The 15,184-nt window shown below is 41.1% G+C and overlaps 1 protein-coding gene across 6 annotated transcripts in view; it reads left to right on the forward strand.

Moving 5' to 3' along the window:
* Nucleotides 1-461: 461 nt before the first annotated feature.
* AGBL3 (AGBL carboxypeptidase 3) overlaps nt 462-15,184 on the forward strand; it is a 58,591-nt gene continuing 43,868 nt past the window's right edge. For all 6 annotated transcript variants that reach the window (XR_013347728.1, XM_077831546.1, XM_077831577.1 and 3 more), the window contains exons 1-4: nt 462-559; nt 3,524-3,584; nt 4,979-5,161; nt 12,584-12,691. Coding sequence is in view for 5 of the 6 variants with exons in the window: in XM_077831546.1 (XP_077687672.1) it covers nt 473-559; nt 3,524-3,584; nt 4,979-5,161; nt 12,584-12,691 (439 nt within the window). In the remaining variant the exon portion in view is untranslated. The remainder of the gene's footprint in view (nt 560-3,523; nt 3,585-4,978; nt 5,162-12,583; nt 12,692-15,184) is intronic.

Consider the following 15,184-nt stretch of genomic DNA (forward strand, 5'->3'; position numbering starts at 1 on the left):
TTTCCTTGAATGCAGCTAGTGATGGCATTTTGACTACCTCTCTTGGTGGCATAATGCCTAATTGTTTGTCACTGTAAAGAAATATTTTCATAGAAGGCAAGTATCAGGGCGTAGCCATGTTAGTCTGTATCCACAAAAACAAAGAGGAGTCCGGTGGCACCTTAAAGACTAACAGATTTATTTGGGCATAAGCTTTCGTGGGTAAAAAACCCACTTCTTCAAATGAATGGAGTGAAAATTACAGAGCAATTTTCACTCCATGCATCTGAAGAAGTGGGTTTTTTACCCACGAAAGCTTATGCCCAAATAAATCTGTTAGTCTTTGAGGTGCCACAGGATTCTTCATTGTTTTCATAGAAGGCAGAGATTTCAGGAGGAATCCCACCCTTGCTGCCCCTTTATTTGTGTAGAAAGAGTGTAAAAACAGTCATTTTGAAATTGTAATGTATTTCACAGTCTGCAGAACAATTTAATGTTCACATTTCTGAAGATTATGTCAGAAGATTCAGACAAGGATAAGCAGCTGATAAATCGCATAATAAGTGATGAATACAATTCGGTACGTCTCCCTTTGGCCTTCATCCTTTTGTATGTATCTATTTATTTATTTATAATGTACCAATCAATATAATATGATTTGCTTTCTATGCAAACTTGATGACATCTGATTCCAGTTCCCCACTTTAAAGAGGTCCTGTGATCTTGAAACCTAGCCACTTTTTAAGAAAAGAGTTAAAAGTAATTTCAGGTATTACACCTTCCCCTGAGTTTCCCTGTCAGTTTGTGTGGGTTTATGACCACATTTTCCTATTTTTAAAATATTTTTATCTCCACTATCCTGTTCAGACAGGGAAAACTTACCAGTGCCACTGGGTATACACAGAGTACTATCAAATGCACAAAGTAAAAATACAGTCCCCAGTCCTACAGCAAACTTTATGCAGGGATTGAGGTCTGCACAGGGGTCTGATTGGTTTCTCAGCTATTTTCCAATACAACATTCTTTTGTATTACTTCCAAACTGCAAACATGTAGTGAAGTGATGTCATAGCATATCAACAAAACTGAGAGATGTATGTGATGATGCTGATGGTAATTACTTCCTCTTCTCTTCATCTCTGAGGGAGTCCAGAGTTTTGTCTTTTCCCTCATGCCTTATATTTTCCCATGCTTTTCTCAATGTTTCACATCCCATGTGATGCTTTTTTGTAGGGTGGATTGAATCTTCGAGACATTGTCTCACACACACCTCCTCTCACATTTGCGATTAACATCCTGGGGCAACTACATCAGTTGTTTTCATGGAAAAGTAATATGAAAGCACTGATGTAGTTTTAACTTATTTTAAAATGGCTTAGCAGCCAAAAGCAAGAGGCGAGACAACACCATGTCACTAGCTAGCTCTCCACAGCTACCAACAAGTGTTTTGTGGACCACTGTTGATCCATAAACCCCAGTTTTGAAACCACACGTTTAGCACAGAACTAAGTGGAACCCCCTTTGAGCTCACCACTGATATTGTTCAGAACAGTATGGTTTTACATTGTTGAGTAATGTAACACCCTTCCTCCTACCCTGTTCTCCCTGGGGGTGGGGATTGTGAATTCACTTCTCCAAGGTATTTCTAGCCCCCTGTCTGAGAAAGCATGACAGGGAATCAAAGCAAGGACTCCCACATGCCAGTACAGAGAACTAACACTACTAAGTTGCTGCTGGGTTAACCCAATAGTAATGCTTTGGGATTGTTGAGATGTTAAAGTGACTACTGATTTTGTATATCTCAATTTTCGGGTGCCTAACTTGAGACACAGTAAAGGAGCCTGATTTTTGAAAAGTGCTCAGCACCAATCATCTGAAAATCAAGCCCTATAAGGTGTTTCCAGTAGGCATCCAAAATTTGAAACACATTTAGTCATTTCTGAAAATCTTGTCATCATATTCTTCTGTTCTAGGTAAATTTTCAGAAACCATGTATGGTTACTTTTTGATCCAAGCAGCTAGTCAAAGTTCGGGACCTTGTAGGTTGTTCCAGTTGGGAGTACAAATTGATGATAGTCTGGTATTTTCTTTGATGCAGCCTTGTTTATTTTCAAGGAATGTGCAAAGTTCTTCTGCAAAGGCAGGAGGAACCAAAGCCAAAAGGAGTAGTTTCTGAGCTTCCAGGCCCAAGCTTCATTCTGCCAGCATCACCACCTCAAAACCTTTTTTCTAGCCTTCTGCCAGGGCCATAGGCTGATGCTTGGCTTTCTTGCTCTGCCTCTGAGTCTTTCTCAGTTTCTTGTTTGCACTCCAGGTTGTCTTTTTGACCACACACAATAGCTAATGAGTGGAATACTCTGCCCACATGGTGCTATTTCTCTGCAAACTCCATTATGCCTTGTTTTGGGTGTCACCCCTTATCTGTTCCTTACAAATATCTTAAATGAAGGGCATGTTTACACTTATTAATTTCAATGAGATTTTACTCAGCTCCTAACAATATTTAAAATATTAATGTAAATAGTGTCCACAAATAAATCAGAATTTCCAGCTGCAGTTGTGAAACAGTTTTAGAGTTAGAAATGTTCCAAGGTATTTCAGGAAGGAAGGTGGGTTTTTTACATGAATGTGATATTAATGGTAGGGGTGCCATTCTGACAGCCCTATAGGCTAAGTACTGTATTAAGTGAAAATATACAGGATAGGCAGCACCAGCAGCAGTTCATGCTCCTTCATATTGCCTTGCTAGAATGTTCCAACCTTGACCTGGCAAAATCACCTTCAGGGTCAAGACAGTAATTTCCTCTCTATGGCTCTTTTAAACATTGGTCTCTCTACTGAAACTGGCAACAAAAGTGCCAAGTGTGGAATTGGGAATTTTTGTGATATAAACACTTGTCAAACTCATTTTTCGTAGACCTCTGAACAGCCATTAATAACAACTTTTTGTTATAATTTTTGATCTGTAGCTCACGAAAGATCATGCTCAAATAAATGTGTTAGTCTCTAAGGTGCCACAAGTACTCCTTTTCTTTTTGCGGATACAGACTAACACAGCTGCTACTCTGAAACCTAACAACTTTCAGTTACTTCTGCTATAACTGTAACTTCAGATTGGTTTACAAAGAGAGAAGACTAAATATCCCTTTACCAATCCTCTGAGCCTTCTAGTCTCCTATAGTTTATCTGGCCGGTTGGAGTTGGCATCTGCTCTGTTCAGATTTCCTGCAAAATGTATTTAGTCATGCTCATTTGTCAAGGTAATTGACCAAATGGAAGCTGATCAGTTATGCAGAGAGTGGTCAGTTCCTCATATTTGCAATGTTTGTTGAAACTCATTCCCTTAGTGGCATGTCCTCCTCTCCCCCACCACTGAAATGTTTTCATTATGATATAGTGTTTTCATAATAATAATGAACAAGTGAGTAATCTCACTGTTGAAAACCCCTTATCCTTCTAGAACAGGTACCAGGACAGATGCTATTGCTGCTTTCTTTTGGTTAAATAGAAACAAGAGGAGCCTATCCTGTTGTCTTATTTTTAGGATGAAGATCCCTTTAACCCATTTGTGGCAGAAGATCTTGAGCAGTGTGCATTTTTCACAGGTTAGAACCCTTCCATTTATTCCCATACACTTTCACTGCAAGGTCACAAGGGAGGATGAGAAGGTTAGTGCTCATGCAAGTGACAAGAGAGCCAAGTGTAGTCTGAGCAAAAGCTATGTATGCTTCCTCACGCAGTTGTTCAGCTAATGCACCTCAGTGAGAAGTTGCTGCATTCCTTTCATCAGAAACTATTGATCTTGCCAAATTGTGTGGTGGCTTCAGGATGTGAACATTTATCCACTGGGAATGAAAATGAGACAGCTAAACTAATTTCTTTTCCACGTGCTCTAGACATAATCTAGATTTGAACCCAGGTCCCCAGAGATGAAAAGGCATTACCCCAGTCTCTATTTGTTGTGCTGAGACAAAGCAGACCCAGAGAAAGTAGTAAGCCAGGACAAACTGAACACTTTGAAAAGATAACATTCCCTCCAGGGGTGCAATGAGAGAGGGACCTATGAGCCCAGGACCCAACTCACCCTTGGCCACAAGCGCTACAACAAATTCCTGTAGAAGTCCTCGCCAAACAGCTGTTTCTCCTTCCAGAGTGAGCCCAGAAGTGGAAGAGATGGAGGAGGCAGCATGAGAAGATGGTGACCTTGTTTTCTGGGTCTGTGGCATGCCGGAGGTGCTCCTGCCCCTGTTCTGGCCAGTTGCTGACAGCTTCATTCACTACTTCTTCCCTGGGTCCAAGACTTGGACCCAGGTGAGAGACACTGGCCAGAACTCCTCATCCACCTCCCTTCCCACCCCCAGACCCAACTTCCCATTTCCTAGAACCCTGGATTGCAATCTCCTCATGCTACTTCTTCTACCTCTTCCGGGCCCTCTCCAGAAGGAGAGATGGCGACTTAGTGAGGACATACATGTGCCATGCAGCAGTATGAAGGTGAGGAACCCTATACACAGATGTGAACGTCTCAGAATGTAACCTCTGTTACTTGGCCTGTGACCTTACCTGGGCCCCCCTCCTTAGGAAAATTCTGGTTGTGCCCCTGTTCCTCCTGCATTCAACACCCCTAACAAGTATAACTAAGAGACTTGCTCCAGATTACATGAAACAAATCCTTTCTAACTCTATTAAAAGATGCTAATACATATCTACAAAGACTCAAATGAAAGGTCCTGGCTTGAAATATTTATCCTATTTATTACTTATAGCAGAGTACTTGATGTATTTTGTGATAGATGTAATCCATTGTCCATTTAACTCAGCTTTTTAAATTCAGGGTGATTTATAGCGTGCAGCATTGATCTTTTTTTCAGTGGGATGACAGTAAATTCATGAAACCAGTCTGCGGTACTGGATTATCCATTAGTTTCAGACCAATTGGCTTTGCGTGCTGTCACTTGAAGGACTGAAGAGACTAGTGTATTTTTTCATTTTCACATAGATTCCATTTGTGATCAGCTTTTCCCAAGGACAAAACAGATTGTCTTGGCATATAACTCTGGGAGATGGGTACCCCGGCTTCGTGAGCCTCGCAATCTCTATGGCATATCTCCTGCACGTCACCTGAGTTTAATACGTTGGCCACACCAATGTGAGGTCATCAGGGATAGAATAGAGCACATTGGTAAGTCCTAAATATTGGTCAATGATAATATTAATACTTAACTCTTCATAATTTTTTGCAAATGAATCTTTATCAAAGCTATTGGGACACTATTAAGAACTTTCCTTGCCAGTCTCTGTGCTTTACCGATAAAATTCACTGTGGTTTGGGAGCAATCAGTGGAGATCATGTGCTTTTCTGAGATGAGATTGAACTGTTGATGGCCCTGATTCTGTTCTCCTTAAAGTCAGTGATCAAACTCCTGCTGACTTGAATAGTATAGGATTGGGTTTCCATCACCCACTTAGTAGGGACACACTTGTTGTCAAAATGAGCATATAAATAAAATTGTATTTTTGGAAACAGTCATACAGATAATCTAGTGTTATTGTAGCTGTGTTGGTCTCAGGATATTAGAGTGACAAGGTGGGTGAGGTATTATCTTTTATTAGACCAACTTCTTTTGAGCTTTCAGAGAGATGAAGAAGAGCTCCGTGGAAGCTCAAAAGTTTGTCTCTCACCAACAGAAGTTGGGCCAATAAAAGATAATACCTCACCCACTTTGTCTCTCTTATGCAGAGAGTGTGTCATTTAACATGTACAAACAATTGTATTATAAAAATGTAATTATCAGATTGCTGTTCATGTGGATTTTAACATAGTCAGCATCTGTCTTGACACCTAAGATCAGCCTTGAGTAAGTCTGTTCAGGGAGAACAAAAAGCACACCAGAAAATGAATTGAGTGGGGTGCCACTGGGAAAGTTGAGAGAATAGAGTCTTCTCTTTGTACAGCAGGATTGCAAGAGAACATGTGGTCTAATACCTAGAACAAAGGAAAGTGTCTGAACTTCATTCTAGACTTGGTTCTGCAAAGGAGACCTGCAAAAGATATTTTAAAAATTAGATTTATGCCCCATTTTACTATTTTATGATAGATGAAATTTTGGAAGTTTGTGTGTGTGTAAGAAAAATCAAGTCTGATCTTCCCTGGGTTAACTAAAGATTTTCTTGAGGATCCCATGATTGTATATTTTGAGCCTTCACAATTTAATTGAAGGGATGAGGATGTTCACTCTTTAACAAAAGCTATGTTTCTCCCAAGCGCTCATTAGAAATGAGAGATAAATAGGTGTCAAAACCAAACAAAAAGTAATGTTTTAAACACAATTACTAAAAATATTTTCCCAGTTTTCATTCTCTTGTCTCTAGTGACGTTATAACTTCACTAGTTTTTCAATCATGGCCAGGACTCCAATTCATCTGGTAAATGGTGGTAGAGTGTGATACAGCATGGTACAGCACTTTTTTCATGCTGCCTGCTTGTTTTCCAGAATCATAAACTTTAATTTAAAAAGCAAAAGTAAGTCTCTAACTGTTTTGTTTGTGGAGGTACACTTGAGTCATGTTTTTGAGGCTAACTGATTCAGTGAAATCTGCCTACATTTGCAGAATCCAAAATAATAATTCCAAGAGGCATGACCCATTCATCTCAATGTGTGCTAATTCAGATGCCCAAAGATAATACTTTAAATGTCAACATTGTTAACTTGCTGCTCATCAAAGTATGTATAAAAGGAGAGGGAATATCATATTATGAAGAGCTGCACAATACTGCAAATAACAGTTTATTTTGGCACCGGTAGTGAGTGGCTTCAGAAGAGTACTGCCATTTTTTCCTGTCCCTAGTCAAGAAGGAGCTAATCCCAAAGAGCCTTACAGGTACCCCAAGCAAGTTAGCTGAACTCACACCAGGGGGAATCAAGCGCAAAATATCAGCAGGCATCACCCAAAGGAAGCCAAGCAGAACCATGGTTGTATGTGGACCTTACTGAGAGGGAGCTGAGCCAAGGAGTTCAGAGAGCATATGTGATCATAGTTTGAACATCTGCACAATCAAATGTGAGTGATAGGTGGGTGGGGCTTATTTTGTGGTCAAACGTTGGAAGAGTATCACTACCGTTCCTCTTTCCTGTCTCCCTTCCATCTGACCCCTGGCACAACAGCATCTTCCAGTGGATATACATTTCTAACATAAAAAACAAGCAGGAAGAAACATTACTTATTATTTTTTTATATAAAAAATCTTCCAGGTCATAAGAACATAAGAATGGCCATACTGGCTTAGATCAATGGTCCATCTAGCCCAATATCCTGTCTTCCCACAGTGACCAGTGCCAGATGCTTCAGAGGGAATAACCAAAACAGGACAATTATAGAGTGATCCATCTCTTATTGTCCTCTCCCAGCTTCTGGCAGTCAGAGGTTTAGGGACCTCCAGAGTATGAGGTTGCATCCCTGACCGTCTTGGCTAATAGCCATCGTTGGACCTATTCTCCATGAACTTATCTAATTCTTTCTTGAACCCAGTTATACTTTTGGCCTTCACAACTTCCCCTGGCAAAGAGTTCCACAGGCTAATTGTGCGTTGTGTGAAGAAGTTCTTCCTTGTGTAGGTTTTAAACCTGCTACCTATTTATGTCATTGGGTACCTGATTCATGTGCTGTGTGAAAGGGTAAATAACACTTCCATATTCACTTTCTCCACACCGTTCTTGATTTCATAGGCCTCTATCATGTCCCCTCTCAGTCATCTCTTTTCTAAGCTGAACAGTCCTAGTCTTTTAAGCTTTCCTCATATGGAAGTTGTTCAATAACCCTAATCATTTTTGTTGCCCTTCTCTGTTCTTTTTCCAATTATAATATATCTTTTTGAAATAGGGAGACCAGAACTACACACTGTATTTAAGGGGTAAGCATACCGGTGATTTATATCATGGCATTATGATATTTTCTGTCTTATTATCTGTCCCTTTCCTAATGGTTCCAAACATTCTGTTAGAGCAGTGGTTCCCAAACTTGTTCCACCACTTGTGCAGGGAAAGCCCCTGGCAGGTCTGGCTGGTTTGTTTACCTTCCGTATCTGCAGGTTTGGCTGATCGCTGCTCCCAGTGGCCGCGGTTCGCTGCTCCAGGCCAGTGGGAGCTGCTGGAAGCGGCGTGGGCCGAGGGATTTTCCTGCACAAGCATCGGAACAAGTTTGGGAACCACTGTGTTAGAGTTTTTGAGTGGTGCTGCACATTCCCTAACAAATCATGTTCATCTGTGAGTCTGATAATTCTGTTCTTCATTATTGTTTCAACCAGTTTGCCCAGTACTGAAGTTAAGCTTACTGGCCTGTAATTGCCAGATTTGCCTCTGGAGCCTTTTTTCAAAAATTGGCGTTACATTAGCTATCTGCCAGTCATCTGGTACAGAGATTTAAGCAATAGATTACATGCCACAGTTAATAGTTCTGCAATTTCATATTTGAGTCCCTTCAGAACTTTTGGATGAATACCATCTTGTCCTCATGACTATTAGTGTCTAATTTATCAATTTGTTCCAAAATCTCCTCTTTTGACACGTCAGTCTGAGACAGTTCCTCACAATGACAATGGGAACAATTTACTGAGCAGGGAGGCTGCTACACTCTGCTCTGCCTGAGGGGACAGAGACTGCCCCACACCTGCTTCGTCAGAAACAACCCAAAGCCTTGCCCCTCCATGCCAAGCGTGCCACAATAGCATGTGAGAGGGACACAGTGTCTTTCTTTATCACACACAAGACTGGCCAGCCCCCTCCCCCTCCGCCGGCGGTGATTTATGTCTCTACTGGCTGCTCCAGGAGCCCAAACTGACCTGCCTGTGCTGCTGGGGAGGGGCACATGACCACTCTTGAGGCTTCCCTTTGCTTCCTCATCAGAAGTCATTTTTCTGTGGGGAAGCAAAGAAATCTGTGAGGGACATGAATTCTGCACATGTGCAGTGATGCAGAATTCCACTAGGAATATCTCTCCCTCACATCCTATCAACCCCTTTCTAATATACATTAACTGCAGGGGAGGAAAAGGAGTTAAATCAAAATCACATTATTTTTGGAAATTATTATAGGAACCAGATCACTCAGAAGACTACTAGTAATGGGAATAATGGAGACTTTCACCTCTTGATTAATGGTTTAAAGGTGAACTTTGCAGCAAAACATATTTAATGTCTCTTACTTTTCTCTAGGATCCCAAATTTGCTTGGCTTCTCTATAGCAAAAAAGTTTTCTGCTCCCCCTTCCTTAGGGGAGGAAAAATCTGCAGCCCATATTATAGATATGTGACATCTCTTTTCATACAACTCCAGTTCTTGCCGTTGTCCTTGACCGAAGAAGAGGTGAGGACGTAATATTTCAAATATATAAACACTTCTTAAAATTTAAAATGTGCAGATGAACACCTCTGTACCTATATGCCTGGCCCATGGTATGATGGAGGAGGCATGATCATTTGTTTGATACAGCACTTTCTTATATTGAGTGGGAAGTTTTAACAAAGAGAATGAGTTGTGCAGTCTCCCATTATCAATAATGGAAGTTGTACGTCTGATTCCGTGGGGCTTGTTTTGACACCCTTCATGTGAATGTGCAGATAGCTGTAACTGGAGCCTCTAGCCACAGCCTTACAAACTGTTTTATGGGCTGAGAGCTCTAGTCATGTCATAAGCAAAGATCCAGAGTGTTAACAACAGTGACATATATCAATTGATAGACTTCCAGTCACTAGCATTATCAGGAGTAGTACAGGAATGTAGAAAATCAGTTTTACCAGAGAATAATACACCCCCCCCCATCCAATACTTGTTTTTATTTCGAATTGTGAATGAGAATTATTCATAGGTACTAAAACTGTGGTCCAAATTTATTGCCCTTTAATTTAATCAATTGACTACTCTGTTCTTTTATCCTAGGGTAGGGTAAAAAGGAAGGACAGCTACACTTTCGATGTGTCCTTCATAGTTTGAATACTCCAGTCTTGCTGACTTTTCTTTACAAGTTAAATAATCCTAGCAAACAGTCATCATGTATAAATTTATCCATACCTTTAACAAGCTGTATGCATCTCTGAACCATGTGGATTTCCATTTTTCTTTCTGTAACACCCCTTGTCCTTTGAGTTAAGATAGTCACTTATCTGTTGGTTTTGGTCAAACAGCCACTATGGCCAGTAGAGCTTCATCACCTATGTTTCTTTCTCCTCTTTCATCTTTTTTTAAAGTAACCCACTTTGACACAGATGCCCATTTGTGGTTCACTCTTTGTGTCAGCAACTCTTGTCAGACCTGACATACTCACTACACCTAACACTCTTGTCAGACTCTGTATCCAAAAGGGGTCATGTAAGATATCATTGGAAAACAAATAATTCACTGATCATGCATATTCTTGTGTGATGTATGTACAAGGTGTGTACAAAGAGTTATGAATATGTGCTAGAATTAAGTTCTTAAAATGAGTTTGGCAAGCAATGCATAAGCACAGTCTGCCTTGGGCAAACAAATGTGTATTTGTTTGTCTGAGCTGCCTGGTCATCTGGCACAGACAATGAAGGTACATTTACATAAAAGGTAAACAAAGCCATCAATCCAATGAGTAGGCAAGAGAGCCTCTTGCAGGGGTCTGAACATCAAGTGATAAGTAATTGAATCAGCTGATTGTATGTGATATTGCTGTATTATAAAAGTGTATCAAGTAAGGTCTATTATGATAACCAATAACACATTGGTGATTCATATATTGTAAAATGTATGTGTTAACTCTATGTGAGGAATTATGAATACTCACTGATATTATGCTTTAAAGTCTGTGACCCAACAAAAGGAGAAACAGATTTTCTCCTAGACAGGAGGGAAGGCAGCTACTGTAAAACCTACTTTAAAGACCACCTCTGAAAAAAGACCACCTGTCACGAGCGATTACCTGCAGAGGCCACGGAACACCACCACTCTCTGGTGTGCAAACCTTTGAAAAGAGACCACCTCTTACAAGTGACCACTTTTGCTAACTCCCATGAGTGGTCGCTCTTGGCAGGTTTTACTGTATCTACCTGTCTCTAATGAAATTAAGCAAGATGTGACCAAAAACAATGGAAGCCCCATTTACATACCAGTCAGCAGGGGGATGGGAAGCCCACAGGAAGGAAGAACAGCATGAGGTCATCCTGAATCTGGAGACAAAACAGTGAGTCGGGGAAGATATAAGGAGAGAAAAAAAGCCATCTTGGCATCCATCACTGGATAGACAGAAGGGGCCAGAGTTCTTGCAAGATGAGAAAGATGAGTCCTTCAACCAAGTGAAATCTGTGGGACCTGAAGTCTGTGGGAACTGAATATATGTGAGAAACCTGCTTAGCCAAAGATCTTTCACATAGGAAGACAAGGGAAACCAGCATTTGTACTTCGGTGAAAGGTTCTAACTGAGAAAAAACCAGCCATGGCTGGAAAGAAGGAGATTGGTAAGAAATCTACCTTGAACCAAGGCTGTAACTTGTTGAGTTAAGCCTTGGTTCCGGTCAACACTAAAAAGGTAGCTTGACCCAGCTATATTTCTGAAAAATCCACACTCCTGAGTGAAGTAGTTAAGACAACCTAATCTGCGGTGTAGACAGCACTAGGTCAATGGAAGAATTCTTCCATCAACCTAGTTTACACCTCTCAGGGAGGTGGATTATCTATGTCAGTGGGAGAACTGCTCCCATTGGCATAGGTAGCATCTACACTGAAATGCTACAGTCTTGTAGCTTCAGCACTGCAGCTGTTCTGCCGTAGCGTTTCAAGTGTAGAAAGCCCTTTGCCACTATAAAGCATATTTTACTTTTATTTGCTTGTAACCATTTTGTCTTCAGCTCTTGAACTTGAACTCACTTAAAACCTCTCTTTTGGTTCATACGCTTGTTTTATTTATAATCTAAACCAATCTAGTGCTGGGTTTGAATTGAATAATTATTAACTCCACTTTAAGTAGTAACCGGTGCTTTTGTCTCTTTAAAGGCGCAAAGAAACTTATTACTTCTCTGAGTTCCAGGAGAAGACTGGACACTAAAGGGCAGATGGTTTGGGGGAAATTCAGGACAGGGAGTGTATTGGTATCACCCTGTAAATAGTAACCAAGGCTGGTGGAGACAAGGGTGGGGGTGTTGTATTGTAGGCAGGCTGCTGGGGTCAAAGTGCTAAACCAGAGCTGCCCAGCACACGCACACACAGAACTGTATTCTTATCTGCTGCCTGTTGGTGTCTGGGCTCTGAGCCACAGTAGTAGAGCATTTAAGGGACCCCCGGTTACAGGTTAGGCAGTGATACAACTTCTTACTGCTCTGAATTGCACCCCAAAACATGACATCCACTCAGATGATGTTTTTAAAGGCAAATTACCAAGGTAAAGTATGAGCTTATAAAACCCTTGTATAAACCTAAGAAAAATTCTGATCTTCCAAAAGGCATGATTCACTTATTCCTACCACAAACCATTTTGAAGTTGCTGCCTGACAAGCAGGGAGAAGAATCAAGGAGCAGCTTTCAGAGCCTTCATTTGTGATGGACACCCTTTGTAGTTTAGCTCTCTCTCTGTCTCTTCTTTTTCAGACTGGATTCCCCATGAGCCTGAGCCACTGTACCACCCAACGGGCCTGGAGCTTGAGCCACTGTTCCAATATCCCAGAGAGGACACAGTGGTTTATTTAGCAGATGAAGGTGGGAGCACATTGTGAAATGTTATTACAAGGTGCATGTAATTTTGGCACCCATTTTGATTGACTGGGTTTCTTTTATTTTTGGGGGGCCTGATTCATAGCCAATTTAAGTCAGTAGTAGTCTTTCCCATGATTTTAATGAGTTTTGGATAAGCTTCTATATCTGAAGATATAGACATAAATTAGAGCTCTCTCCCCATCCTTGGATTCTGCTTATGTTATTAATAAGGGTACAATTTAGTCACGAGGTCAGGGAAGTCACAGATTCTGTAACTTTACCGGACTTCCATGACTTTGGCTTCAGCTGTCAGCAGTGGAGGCAGAGCCAGGGCTGTGCATCCTGGACCCATGGCTTTGGCTGGAGCAGGGGCTTTGCACCCTCCTCGGAGCTGCTGCAGGATCTGTGGCTGTGCTCTTCCAACCCGCAGCTTCAGCCGAGGCTGTGTGCCCGCCATCCCAGCCCCCAACTCCTTCAGCTGAAGCTGGGCCTGTGCATCCCCTCCCCCGCCCCACCCCCCCTCCACTGTCCCCTGCTTCTGTAGCCAGAGCTGCTGCTGTGTGCCCACGCCTCCCGGCTTTGGCTGGGGCCAGAGCCGCTGCTGTGTGCCCCTGTCCTGCAGCTGTGGCAGGGTCTGGAGCCAGGGCAGTGCCCCCTCGTGGCAGTGGGGCTGATGTTATCAGTCTCCTCCATTTAGATCCAGTGTCATTCCTTCTCCCCTGGCCCTTTCTCTCCCACCACATTATTTGTAAAAGTCAGGGACAGGTCAGGGCTGCTGTGAATTTTTGCTTATTGCCCGCAACCCGTCTGTGACTTACTAAAAATAACCGAGACAAAATCTTAACCTTTGTTATTAACAACTTTAAAAGTGCAGGTCAAGCAGTTTCTGAACATCAGTGGGAATTAGCCTGAAACTAGTTTGTTAATTAATCTCTCTCTAGTGATGTTTTCATAATATTTGAGCAAAGAGAGTATGAACGTTCAAAAATGATTTTCTTCCATAATTGCAGGGATAAAACTGGAGATACATGTTGGCAGGAGACTCTTAGTATCTTGTTTGCAACTTATCACTTTATACTATGACCTTGTCAACTCTCTTAAGTTAAACAGAGTCAGGTTGGGGGACTACTTAACTACAGATCTCTAAGGGGATAGCTAATTGCTGCTGGCAGTGGTACTTTTGATTCATTTGGTGGTACTCTGTTTTCTGATTCTCTTCTGAACCACAATAGTGTTAGGGGAGCTCTGTTGCTGAAAACACCTTCTTTTGGATGTTATGTGAAACCAAGATCTCAACCAGTTGTAATCACTAACCCCTGAAATCTTTATTGCTGCATACAAACCATGTTATAAAGAGTGTGTGTTTCTTGGGGATTAAGGTAATCATAGAATCATAGAAGGTGTTAAAGACCCAGGGCACTTTTCACAAGAGATGCGGTTTTAATCCTGCTGTCCTGGCCAAATACCCACTTGAATAATTACATTCTGCTTAATAAAATTCCACCTCCAGTTTGGAAATTGTATTTATCATTTCCTGCCTCACTCACCTAGTGTTCTGTGTGCTGTTAAACGATTGCCGCATTTCAGTCTGGACAGAGCAGTGTTTGAGCAGTGAATGAAGTGATATTCTTTGTATATTTTGTATATCAGTCTATGACTGTAATGTGCATTGGGATGACAGGCCCTATTTAAATGTAAGGTCTTTATAATGATTAATGGATTTTTGTGCATAGCTCCTAGTAACAATAATAGAAGTAGGAGGCAGGATTTTATAAAACTTTCAGTGTGTATAGAGCTTTCCATCAAGAGAAATCTCAAGCTTTATATTGTATAGGAATCACTTAATTTAGGCTCCAGTTCTGAACACTTCAGCATGTGCTTTACATTAAGGTCAATGAGCATTAAGCACATGCTTAAGTGCTTTGCTGAATCAGAATTTTTGGATTGAAATACACCCAGTCATCTCTTGGCTGGATATGGTAACTATTCTTTTGCCAGAAACAGTGCACAGTAGGTTTTAGGAGGGGAACCGAAGTATAGGTAGGGAGATGGGTTGATGCAGGGGGTTAAAATGTTGTTATACCATGGATCATACCTTAATGGAGAAATTGTCTCATGGACGTCACCCCCTCAAGTCATGATAGCACAGACCATCTCCTTTCTAGTTCATGATTGTATAACATCCCTGTGTCAACTACAGCAATTGCATACATAGAAAGTAATAATGGAAAAAAATAGTTTATTTTAATCTGATTTAGCAGCTACAATAAAGGAGGCAAATTAAAACTATGTGAACAGTAAGTTCTCTCTGGCCACATTTTGGGAACTGGTGGGATAATGCATTAGCTTGTCACTTGTAAACAAGATAAATTTAATACAGAGACTATTTATAAGTAAAAAGGGAGCTTTATAGTAATAGGAAAAATAGTAAACAAATAAATTTTCAAAGCATAATGGTGATGTTTTAGCCATGTGGTGGATTGAAAGGCATTCGGA

Source organism: Eretmochelys imbricata, chromosome 1, assembly GCF_965152235.1.
Source record: "Eretmochelys imbricata isolate rEreImb1 chromosome 1, rEreImb1.hap1, whole genome shotgun sequence".
In the NCBI taxonomy this organism is placed as follows: Eukaryota; Metazoa; Chordata; order Testudines; family Cheloniidae; genus Eretmochelys; species Eretmochelys imbricata.